Here is a 12,991-nt window from a genome sequence, read left to right on the forward strand (position 1 = left end):
AGAGAACCTGTTTTGTAAATGACAGTGTCATACAAATGTCAGGTGATTTTATTTTAAATATCTTTCTTTTATTTTTTATTTTTCTTTGTGTATTTCTTTTCTTTTTCTTTTCCCTTAAAAACTCTCCCATCCAATCAAATATCTTTCTTTTGCTAGATTATTGGGCTTATTGAACAAGTATTTCTTGAACAAATATTTATCAAACGTTAAGCACTATGGACAATGTAAAGTAATATAAGAGAAGATCTCTGCCCTATGATCTTATTCCAGAAAAGAATTTGAAACCATACCTTAGCAAAGTCAAAAGAGCACACATCACAGGGGCTGTGGGCTTTACAGTGTGAAATGCTGTCCCTGGGCTGCAGGGGTGGGGAGGGCTGCAGGAAGGAGGGCTAATGCGGGCAAAGAGATGAAGCAAGAACACAGGAGACAGAGAGTGGAATTAGGGAAAACTGTGGAAAACAAAGCTGCCCTCACTCTCAAGATGGGTTCAGTCCTTTTGGGGAGATAGGGGCGTATGTCAAATAATTAGGATTAAAAGTTAGACACCATTGGCTATATTGAATAGAGTTAAAAGGTAATATAGCACATGGGCTGTGGTGGCTCACACCTGTACTCCCAGAACTTTGGGATGCTGAGGCAGGCAGATCACTGGAGGTCAGGAGTTCAAGACCACCTGGCCAACATAGTAAAACCCCTTCTTTACTGCAAATACAAAAATTATCCAGGCGTGGTGGCACACGCTTGTAATCCCAGCTATTTCGGAGGCTGAGGTGAGTGGATCACTGAACCCAAGAGGTAGAGGTTGCAGTGAGCCAACATCATGTGGCTGTACTCCAGCCTAGGTGGCAGAGTGAGAATCAATCTCAAATAATAATAATAATAATAATAATACAGCAATTCTGTAAGTCATGATGGACTTGTAACTACTTGTCTTTGACAATCCAGTTTTTCTATTTGAAGCCTCATTAGGCTTGAGTATGGTGCCCCATCACTGGTTAACCAGGGTGACCGAGGGCCAGTAATGTATTGTTACAACTTAATTTCTCATGACTATGAGCTGTGATGGGGTAGATTGACTCCTGAGGTTCTTTCAAGTTATCCTGTTCTATGAATGTGCATGCGCGCATGTGCGCGCACGTGCACATGCATACACACACACACACACACACACACACACACACACACACAAACACGCACTCATACTCTTTGAGAGCAGAAGAGGGGTACTCATGAATACTCATGGGCACAGGAGGCTTGTCCATGCTAGGATATCTAGCCTTCCTATTTCTCTATTTCCAAATCTGAACTCAAAGTGTAGCACAAACTTCTTTTTCTCCCAACTTTTAAGTTCCGGGGTACATGTGCAGGATGTGCAGGTTTGATACGTTGGTAAACATGTGCCATGGTGATTTGCTGCACAGATTGACCCATCACCTAGGTATTAAGCCCAGCGCTGGTTAGCTATTTTCCGGATGCTTTCCCTCCCTGCATCCCCACCCCGCACAAACTCTTAAACAGAAGAGCTACTATGGGTGAACCAGGGTGACTCAGAGGCTCTTGGATAGGCCTGTGGACATGTATAGCTCTGGAGGGAACCCTTCTAACTAGATTTGCAGCTGCATGGGTAGTCAGATCCAAGTAGTGTTGATTGGAGGGTCTTTTTCCCTGTATGCCATGGGGGCTCTCCTTTTGTTCTTTTCATGGTCAACTATTTCATAATAATTATTTTTAATAACAGTACATGTATGTTAATAAAACTTTAAAAAAATAAAAGTGTCGTGGTGCGGTGGCTCACGCCTGTAATCCCAGCACTCTGGGAGGCTGAGACAGGCGGATCACAAGGTCAGGAGTTCGAGACCAGCCTGGTCAATATGGTGAAACCCTGTCTCTACTAAAAAATAAAAAAAATTAGCCGAGCGTGGTGGCAGGCACCTGTAGTCCCAGCTACTCAGGAGGCTGGGACAGGAGAATCACTTGAACCCGGAGGTTGAATTGCTTGAGGCAGAGGTTGCAGTAAGCCAAGATTATGCCACTACACTCCAGCCTGGGCGACAGAGTGAGACTCCGTCTCGAATAAATGAAAATAAAAGCTTAAACAGAATAAAGAATGTCTTTTTCCTATTCTCCTAACCTTCAGTTTCCTCCCTCAAGGCCCACGGTTGTGTTTCTTGCAGTTCTTTCAAAGATATTCTTGAAATATACAAGTGTATGTGTATATATTCCTTGAAAAAACACACATGTATGCACACAGACTCACAAATGATAGCAGAATTATACATTGTTCTGTACTTTCTCATTTAGTAATTATCTTAGAATTTTCCTATGGTATTTGAAGCTAACTTGAAGAGCTTTGTTCATTTCCCCTTTCCCTACTAAGTCCAGCCAAGGATGGGGACAATTTTAGGATCAAAAAGAGTATTAGGCTGGGTGCAGTGGCTCAGGCCTGTGATCTCAGCACTTTGGGAGGTGGAAGTGGAAGGATCGCTTGAGCTCAGGAGTTCGAGACCAGCCTGGGCAACATAGTGAGACACTGTCTCTACAAAAAATAAAAACAAAACATTAGCCAGCCATGGTGGCATGAGCCTGTAATCCCAGCTGCTTGAGAGCCCGAGGTGAGAGGATTGCTTGAGCCTGAGAGTTCAAGGCTGCAGTGAGCCATAATTGTGCCACTGGATTCCAGCCTGCGTGATAGGGCATGGCCCTGTCTTAAAAAAAAGAAAACAAAAAACCACAATAGATTGAAATATTTTAAAACATACTTATTCTAGTGCCTCATAAAGATTCTTAAATAAAATGAAACCTTATTGTTCCTTTTTAGAGGATGCAAGGAAATCAACTCATTCTGAAAGCTGGTAAACAAAGGGAAAGTAGTAAACATTTCTCCTGCCTTTTCTTTACAGATTGAACCCCCAGGTAGCCAGTAGTTGATAAGCGGAAGTTTCTGTTTACAGAAGTATTGTGGCTAATAAATGAAGAAGGTGTGGTAGAAGTAGAATATTACTATTTTGCAATCTTCAGTGAATTATTTAATTATTTACCCTATTTCTGAACTTTCTTATTAGACACTTGCCTATTCATGCATCAGTACCACATTGTTTTAAAAGAGAAGACTAACGAAACAGTGGCCATTGATTGACTGACTGATGGATGGATGGATGGATGGATTTCACTTTGTCACCTAGGCAGGGCTGCAGCGGTGCAATCATGGTTCACTTCAGCCTCCGCCTCCTCAGCTCCAGTGATTCTCCCTCAGCCTCCTGAGTAGCTGGGACCACAGGTGGGCACCACCACACCCAGCTACTCTTTTAAATTATTTGTAGAGATGAGTCCTCACTAGGTTGCCCAGGCTGGTCTGGAACTCCTGGGCTCAAACAATCCTCCTGCTTCAGGCTCCCAAAGAGCTGGAATTAGAGGCGTGAGCCACAGCACCCAGCCTAGATATTTTGAATTGCTTTGGTGATAGAGATGGGAGACTCAGACCAGCTAGTAGAATCAGCCTCATAAAAAAAACACCTTTCTGGGCCAGGTGCCCTGGCTCATGCCTATAACCCCAGCATTTTGGGAGGCCAAAGTGGGCATATCTGAGGCCAGGAGTTCAAGACCAGCCTGGCCAACATGGCGAAACCCCATCTCTACTAAAAATACAAAAATTAACCGGGTGTAGTGGCGCACACCTGTAATCCTAGCTACTTGGGAGGCAGAGGCATGAGAATTGCTTGAACGTGGAAGGCAGAGGTTGCAGTGAGCCAAGATGGCGCTATTCCACTTCAGCCTGGGTGACAGAGCGAGACCCTGTGTCAAAACAAAACAAAACAACGCCCACCCCCGGCCCCTGCCGCCACCAACTTTCTGGCAAGCACATCTCTTCAGCAATGGGGTAGTCCTGTAGTGAGCTTCCTGTAAGAAATGTTCAAGAAGAATCTGGATAGTCATTTGTTAGAGAAATGACAAAAATAATTTCTGCAATAGGAAGATGAGGCTAAATAATGACTAAGGCGTTTTCCTATTCTAGTATAAATGTACCCATATGCAAGCACATATATGGACAATTCTGTGCACATAGCTTATTGCTTCTAAAGAACCACAATTCTGTGAAAAGCTTATTTGATCCTTTTTTGAGTTAGAGGATATTGCAATGCCTTGGGGTCCTTGTAAACATAAGTGATCACCAAAGAAGTGAAGAGATGGTGAAACAGGGAGACCTGGGGACTAGTGTATTTCACTTCGGTTTCACGTCTGTTATCTCAGACAGAAAAACCTTAGATGTGAGCCCTTCTCGCTTCCTACTTTGAGTATGAGTCCCAGAATTAGCACATTATTGAAAGTTCTCTGCCTCTTTTGTGTGTATGAGCTTTTTGGAAGGTGCTAGTCGTGTCTAGCAAACAAATGGCAAATTTGAATTTAAACAAATGGCAAATTTTGAGACAGAATTTTGCTCTCACCCAGGCTGGAGTGCAGTGGTGCAGTCTGGGTTCACTGCAACCACTGCCTCCTGGCTTCAAGTGATTCTCCTGCCTCAGCCTCCCAAGGAGCTGGGAGTATAGACATGTGCCACCATGCCCAGCTAATTTTTGTATTTTTAGCGGAGATGGTGTTTCATCATGTTGGCCAGGTGGGTCTTGAACTCCTGACCTCAAGTGATCTGCCCACCTTGGAACTCCCAAAGTGATGGGATTACAGGCATGAGCCACTGCACCTGGCCCCAACATATTCCTGTTATGTTCATCTTTCCTGCTACTCTTTTATTGCATAGTATGTTAGAAAACTTGTATGTTAGAACATAGTTAAATGTATGTTAAAACATTGTATGTTAGAAGAACTTGATAAAGTCATGTAAAAGAGGTAGTGTTCATGTATTCATTTCAGATTCATCGTGATTTCCTTTGTACAGGCATTACTGACTTGCTGTGATTTCCAAAGTTACAGTCTGTAAAACTTTTTGTTGTCACCCAGTACACGTAGTATAACATTGTAGATACCATGTTAGCCTATTAAGTGAAAAACCTAGCAAGTGTAAATAAAATTCTCATTCTTAGTTGATCTTCAAAGTATGATTTGTACATCTTCAGTGAATGACGAACCCACAACAGCCACTGATCCCGAAGAACCTTCCGTAGTCGGTGTGACGTCCCCACCTGCTGCACCCGCAAGTGTGACCCTGAATCCCAACACGACTTCTCTCCCTGCCCCAGCCACACCGGCTGAAGGAGAAGAACCCAGCACTTCGGGTACACAGCAGCTCCCAGCGGCCGCCCAGGCCCCCGATGCTCTGCCGGCCGGGTGAGTAACCTTCTGTCCCATAACAGATCTCTCCTCCCCAAAGACTGAGGTTCCTTCACCAGGGCAGAAACAACATGGTTATTTATTACCTAGTGGCTAGTAGCCTCTGGGGAGGTTGCTGTGCATTGAAGCAAGGGAGGTGTGGAAGAACTGCTTGTTCTACAGAAATCTTAAAAAGAATCTCAGTTGCCTGGGGCAGAATCAATGCTACCTTGTACCATGACTTGAAATGAACAGCTTGACTCAAAGAGTGTGGCTTTTACAGAACAAGGAGGTCATTTTACTTTCCTGAATGACTGGAGGGTTTTCGCCTAGATCCTGCCTAGAAAACAGCTTTTCTCTCTTGAATTTTGTCTTATCAGCCCATAGATGAGTTGGGCTTTAGGCTGTGAATATAGCTGTATGTTATTCTCATGACTGGGACTTAAGTTAGCATAAGCTACCAGTTTTCTTGCCATCCTATTTTTTTTTTTTTTTTGAGATGGAATCTCGCTCTGTTGCCCAGGAATGCAGTGGCATGATCTCGGCTCACTGCAACCTTCGCCTCCCAGGTTCAAGTGATTCTCCTGCCTCAGCCTCCACGGGCTACAGCGCATGCCACCACGCTCGGCTAATTTTTTTGTATTTTTAGTAGAGACAAGATTTCACCATGTTGGCCAGGCTGGTCTCAAATTCCTGACCAAAGTAATTCCATCACTTTGGGAAGTCAAGGCGAGTCCACCTGCCTCGACTTCCCAAAATGATGGAATTACAGGCATGAGCCACCACACCCAGTCCTCTTGCCATCTTTTAGTTCAGTCACATGGTGTGGTGGCTCCCACATCAATCCTAGTGCTTTGGGAGGCTGTGGTGGGAGTATCACTTGAGGCCAGGAGTGAGACCCTGTCTCTACACACACACACACACACACACATGCGTGCGCGCACACACACACACACACACACACACACACGCATGGTGACCTGTGCCTGTAGTTCTAGCTACTGGGGATGCCGAGGTGGGAAGATCGCGCCAGGAGTTAGAGGCAGCACTGAGCTGTGATCATGCCACTTGCGCCAGCCTGGACTAAAGAGCAATACCCCTGTCTCAAAAATAAAAATTAAAAAATAAATCCGACAGCAAAGACCTTGGATGAAGACAGCCCTTGTAAGCCAAAGAGAAGTTCCAGATTGGTTATATCATGAGTGGAGATAACAAGCATGGACCTGGGAATGAAACAGCTCTGGGTTTGAATCCCCCTCACCATGTGACCTTGGCTGAATGACTTAGCCTCTCAGTAAGATGGAGATAATCATCATACATATCTCCCCAGGAAGTTAAGGGGCTCAAATAAGATGGTGAACATGAAGCCCTCACTGAATGGTGGGTGTTACACCTGCTAAGTGATATTTTTCAAGTGGTTGTGAAGGGGCCATAAAGGAAGAGACTGCTTCTGAACCTGGCGGTGAAGTCCTTTCTCGGCAGCCCCCATCATGGTTGGGACCAGTCCCACTGCCTATCCTGGTTATCAGTTTGGTGCAGAGGAAACCCACATCTGTGTCACCCTAGTTGCTGGTGATCTGGCTGACGATGGCTTGATGGCGTGCGTCCTGTGAGCCCTTGTAATTCATAAAGGAAAAGGAAGGGATAAAGGCCTCTTATTTGACTACAAGGTGCTGTTTTATTCTTTTTATTCCCTCCCTTATCACATCTCCTTATTGTATTATTCTTTTTTTTTTTTTTTTTTTGAGACAGAGTTTTGGTTTTGTTATCCAGGCTGGAGTGCAATGGCGCGATCTTGGCTCACCGCAACCTCCGTCTCCCGGGTTCAGGCAATTCTCCTGCCTCAGCCTCCTGAGTAGCTGGGATTACAGGCACGCGCCACCATACCCAGCTAATTTTTTGTATTTTTTTTTTTTAAGTAGAGACGGGGTTTCACCATGTTGACCAGGATGGTCTCGATCTCTTGACCTCGTGATCCACCCGCCTCGGCCTCCCAAAGTGCTGGGATTACAGGCTTGAGCCACCGCGCCCGGCCCTTATTGTATTATTCTTAAACTACTCTCTTTGTTGTTGTTGTTTGAGACAGAGTCTCACTCTGTTGCCCCGCTGGAGTCCAGTAGTGTGTGTGATCTTGACTCACTGCAGCCTCGACCGCCTGGGCTCAAACGATTCCCCACCTCAGCTTCCTAAGTAGCTGGGACTGTAGGCACACACCACCATGCCCAACTCATGTTCTTTTTTTTTTTTTTTTTTTTTTTTTTTGTAGAGACAGGGGTTCGCCAAGTTGCCTAGCCTGACTTAAGACATTTTTAAAAGCGTAATTGTCAAAACAAAAATCCTTTATCTGAAGGCCTGTGTGACCTTTACCACGTAGTATTGTTTTCCTAGCATGCACCACGCTACCTAACTCCCTGCCTTCAGAAAGTCCTGTTCAACATACCTTCGTACCTCCAACCTGGCGAGAACTGGCAGTATTGAGAGGCAGCTCTGAGATGTTCTTTTGCGAGGTTTTTGATTTTAGCGAAGGTTAAAGCGAAAAGCTCACTAACCCATTGCTTTGTGTCCAGCTACTCCCTACGGAGCTATTTCTCTTTCGCATGTGGTAAGGAATACTCGAAAGACCTTCGTTTTGTTTATAATTTCAAGACTGTATGTTATAATCTGGGGGGAACAGAGCAGGATCATTTTGGCAGAAAGGAGAGAAAATGGCCGCCTGGGTCCCCAGTGAGCTATTTGTTTTCTTTCCGCTGAGCGAATGCCTGGAAGACCGGCTTCACTCCTGTGTCAGTCACAGGCAATTAGGGCTAATGGCTCAACATGTCTTTATGTAGGGTGTGTGTGAGGGTTACTGTTCTCGGGGATTGGGCACTTCCTGTTTCCAGGCAGCTGGAAAACTCCAGGCTCTGAAAAGCTCTTTATTCTAAGTCTGGCAGATCGAGCAGCCCAGGGAAGCCGATTCCCCTCCCTCATCCTGCCAGAGGCTGAAACATGTTTCTGAGGTAGAGCCTGAACAGCATCTTTTCCTTGGGGCATTTAGAACGTGACGAGGCCCACGTGTGGGCCTGGGCAGGCTGCTCCCTGCTTGAACATGTGTGATGGCCCAGAGAAGGGTGTCGGAGACCCAGTTTTCCAGCCCAGATGGGCTTCCACGTTCTGTTCTCTAAAAAGACAACTGGGAGTGTGTTGTGGGCTGACCCAGGGCCTGGAGATCATCAGACCTACCCGGAGACTGACTAGCACTGCCAAGTGTCTAAGAGGGAGCACGGCAGGCTTTTGGTTGGCTGATGGAAGCCAGATAGAGTACGATTTCTGCCACCATCCTTCCAGCTCTTAGCCCTGCCAGCCCCACCCCAGCTTATTTGAAAGTTTAGGAGATCCAGGCAAGGTGGGTTGTTAATTTACCCCTGGTATTCAGGTTTCCAGAGTGAGGGGATCAATGAGAGAATGAAATCTGTCATTTCTAATTCCAATACCAAGAAAGCGTGTGTTGTGGCAGAGGGAATGGAGTGCCGTCTCATAAGAACTGCATCTTCTTGAGTTTGCAGAATGCCTGTATCTTTTATGAGGATATATAAATGCAGCGTCTGAATTGAGTACCTGCTAGTGCCCAAGTTCTATATTAGAGGTTTTACACTGTTCGTTCTTTCATTAGACAAAATATATGTTACTATTTAAGAGACATCAGGTCTGGGGCTGGGCATGGCAGATACAGTGCTAAACAGGAAATAGTTCTTGCGCCCAGACTGTTTCTCAATGCCTGCCCTGGTCACTTAATTCTCTTCCTTCGCTGCCTCTGGGATCTGATGCTAAATCCCGTATCTGCCTCTTGAGCCCATTCCTCCCCTGACTCACTGCCTGGGCAGTTCCACATGGCTGTCTCAATCCAGCAGAACTCATCATCTTACCCATCCCATCTGGGCTAGAATCTAGTCCCCCTCTTGGGAATGGTGCCGCCGTTTGCCCAGGGGACCTTCAAGCCAAACACCTTTCCCCTCTCCCTGACACCCATTCAGTCATCAAGCCCTACCTCTGGGCCTCCAGGCTGTGCTGTCTCAGCTTCCTATACTGATACGGCTTCACATTTATCACAGGTGTAATTTGCATACTGCTTTTATTGAGTGGCTGTCTCCCGCACCATACTGTAAGTGCCATTCGGGTAGGGATCGTGTCTTTCTTATTTGCCCCTGTGTGCCCACAGCTAGCACATATATGCCTAGCCTGGCACACAGTGGGAATCCAGGAAATAGTTAAATGAAACAGTGATTCTGTCTCTTAAACAATTCTCAAATCTGCCCACTTTGGCTATGTGCTTTTGCAGTATTCCAGACCAAATTACCATGATCTGTCACTCAAGTGACTGTTCCTACCCTTTCCCAATCTATTTTAACTTTTCTTTTTTTGAGACGTGGTCTCACTCTGTCACCCAGGCTGGAGTGCAATTGTGCAATCTTGGCTCGCTGCAGCCTTAGCCTCACGGGCTCAAGTGATTCTCCCACCTCAGCCTCCTGGGTAGCTGAGACTACAGGCGCCTGCCACCACACCCAGCTAATTTTGTTTATTTTCAAAGAGGCAAGGTGTCCCTATGTTGCCAAGGCTGGTCTCAAACTCCTCGGCTCAGGCAATCCTCCTGCATTGGCCTTCCAAAGTGCTGGGATTACAGGCAGGAGCCAATGTGCCCTATTTTAACGTTTTAAAATAGGACTCTGAAACATGACTTTTCACCACTTAGAATGCCCCAGAGGCTTCCTATTGTCTTCGGGGATAAATTTCCAAATCCTTAATAAGGTCTGAAAAGGCTTGTGTAATGTGACCGCACCACCCCTCAAGCTTTCCGTGGGATCCACTCTCCACATCTCTCCCTAAGCCACGATAACTTAACTTTAATTTGACAAATGCATCACCCTCCCTCCAGACTTAGGGCCCTCCCCCATGCTGGTTGCTGTTTCTGAAACCTTCCTTGCCATCTTGTCCATTAGTTACTATACATCTTCAAGCATCAGCTAAATCAGTAAATCCTTCCTGACTCCCTCCCTGATCCCTGGCAGACAAGAGGAAGAGTGCCCTTCCTTAGTAACTCTTCTCACACCTATCCTTGCTTGTTTTCTGCCTCTGCTATTCTTGGCTCTACACCCCAAGATGGCTGGGAGTCTGGCACAGAGTAGCCCTCCACGACATGTTTGCAATGAATGGATGAATACATTTAAATGTCATCTTGTTTTTTCCTTTCTTTCTCCTTCATGAATGTTTTTTGCTTGTTTGATTCTTCAGAGAAAGAACAGCTATGATAGCAATTTTGCATTTTCTTCCCAAGGGCAAGAAAGTTGAGCCTAATGCTGTCATTCACTGGGTGGACTGGTTTTGGGGTTCAAATATGCATCTCTTGTAATTCAGAATGCAGGTTTTTTTTTTTTTTTTTTCTTTTTGAGACAGTGTCTCACTGTTGTCCAGGCTCCGCCTCCCAGGTTCAAACAATTCTCCTGCCTCAGCCTCCTGAGTAGCTGGGAGTACAGGCACACGCCACCACGCCTGGCTAATTTTTTGTATTTTTTTGTAAAGCCAGAGTTTTGCCTGGTTGGCCAGGCTGTTCTCGAACTCCTGACCTCAAGTGATCCATCCACCTTGGCCTCCCAAAGTACTGGGATTACAGGCGTGAGCCACACCGCACCCAGCCCTTAGAGCACTCTTCCTGCGCTGGCGGATACTGTACAGCACGGCTCTTCTTCACTGAGGCACTTGAACTAACCTTGATTGTTTTCTGGGGCCTCCAGGGGACTCTGTCTTTCTAAGTTTATCTTTTCAACTCATTCAATCTCCCTTACTGAGATACAGGAACAGGGTTGTCTTGGGGATCTCATTGGGTCTATTTTTCAGGTTGCTGCATTTTTTTTTTTTTAAATTGAGACAGGGTCTCACTCTGTCACCCAGGCTGGAGTGTAGTGGCACAATCATGGCTCACTGCAACCTCAAATTCCCAGGCTCAAGTGAACTTCCTGCCTCGGCCTCCTGAGTAGCTGGGACTACAGGTTCATGCCACTATGCCCAGCTATTTTTTCTTTTTTTTAGTAGAGATGAGGGTCTCACGCTGTTCCCCATGTGGATCTCAAACTCCTGGGCTCAAGGATCTTCCTGCCTTGGCCTCGCAAAGTGCTGGGATTACAGGCATGAGCCACCATGCCTGGCTGCATCGTCTTTTTGAAATATGCAGCAGATGAGACTTTGGCCATAAGTGGTTACACACATCTGCATGTTTTAAGAACTGAAGGCTGCTGAAACCCGGGCTGCAGAAGCCCAGATACAGCACTCCCCATCCCTTTTCTCTGTCCCCATCTGTAAACCCTCCTGCTTTCCATAGCTTTTAAATTAACTAGCATGAAAGAAGCCAACTGGAGGGGTATGAAGTTTTCAGGTTGCAAATGTCTATGAAAGGAGGCTGCCAGGAAGGTTTGGGGGGCCTGGTGAGATAGTAGTCCAGGCCATGGGCAATGGGAAGCAAGGCTGCTTTGGTCAGTGGCCCCTGTATCTGTTTTTTTTTAACTCAAAGATCAGCCCACTTTGGGGACCGAATGCTCATTATCAATGAGCCAACTGTGTGTACATGGCTTAGATAAACTCCAAGTGTGTCCCTTGCAGTCCCTGCAGCTCCCTTGGTCCCGCACACACAGAGGCACATTATTTTGCCCTGGCAGCCGGCACGCTGCTGTGGTTTCTTACATAACGGAGGGCGTTGTGTTTGGACTGCCGACTTACCTCAGCTCTGCCATTTCACACCATGCTTTTTCTCCCGCAGCCATTGGCTGCCCCGTCTGTTTCCTACCTCTGAGTGGAATTAATTGGGGAGGGATGTTTGCTGGATCTTTTGGATTTGCCATCTCCTCTACCCCCTTGCCCACTTAGGGCTATCCAGAGGCACTCTCTGGAGATGGCCCTTAAGTCACTATCAAGGATGACAGCCGTGTGAGAGTTCTTTAACGTTTGTTTGTGGGGACACTCTTAAGAGATACTGGAATTTGGAGCTTCTCTGCTAAGTTATAAACCAGCCGCTGCTATTGAATTTCATTCCAAACTCAACTTCAGCTCTAGCCAAAGAGCCTTACCCAAGGAGTTTTAAAACTGTGTTTCTCCAAACTATTTGTGAGAAAATGGTCCTTTTTGGTGGTTGTGTTGTTTTACTTAAAAATATTCTGTCCATTTTGAATCCTTTTATTCTACACTCTGTTCAGTGAGACGAATCTATTGAGCATATATGTGGATATTGCAGCAATGTCAGATAGGTACAGAAATTCCTAAAGTGGGCCAAGTGCAGTGGCTCATGCCTATAATCTCAGCACTTTGGGATTGCTCAGCACATGAGGATTGCTTGAGTCCAGGAGTTCAAAACCAGCCTGGGCAACATAGCAAGACTTTGTCTGTACCAAAAATACAAACAACACCATCAAGTGTATGCACCTGTGGTCCTAGCTACTCTGGAGGCTGAGGCAGGAAGATTGCCTAAGCTGTGGTGGTCAAGGCTGTAGTGAGCTGTGTTCAAGCTACTGCAATTCAGCCTGGACAGCTGAGTGAGAGCGTGTCTCAGTTAAAAGAAAAAAGAGCTTTTTTTTTTTTTTTTTGAGACGGAGTTTCACTCTTGTTACCCAGGCTGGAGTGCAATGGCGCAATCTTGGCTCACCGCAACCTCCGCGTCCTGGGTTCAGGCAATTCTCCTGCCTCAGCCTCCTGGGTAGCTGGG

General features: G+C 46.0%; 1 protein-coding gene across 4 annotated transcripts in view; it reads left to right on the forward strand.

Annotated features, from left to right (window-relative positions):
- WWP2 (WW domain containing E3 ubiquitin protein ligase 2) overlaps positions 1–12,991 on the forward strand; it is a 172,642-nt gene that overhangs the window by 115,368 nt on the left and 44,283 nt on the right. For all 4 annotated transcript variants that reach the window (XM_032284332.1, XM_032284334.1, XM_032284333.1 and 1 more), the window contains one exon: positions 5,073–5,283. In XM_032284332.1, the coding sequence (XP_032140223.1) occupies positions 5,073–5,283 (211 nt within the window). The remainder of the gene's footprint in view (positions 1–5,072; positions 5,284–12,991) is intronic.

Source organism: Sapajus apella, unplaced genomic scaffold (genome assembly GCF_009761245.1).
Source record: "Sapajus apella isolate SASKATOON/1434 unplaced genomic scaffold, GSC_monkey_1.0 scaffold15, whole genome shotgun sequence".
Taxonomy (NCBI): Eukaryota; Metazoa; Chordata; class Mammalia; order Primates; family Cebidae; genus Sapajus; species Sapajus apella.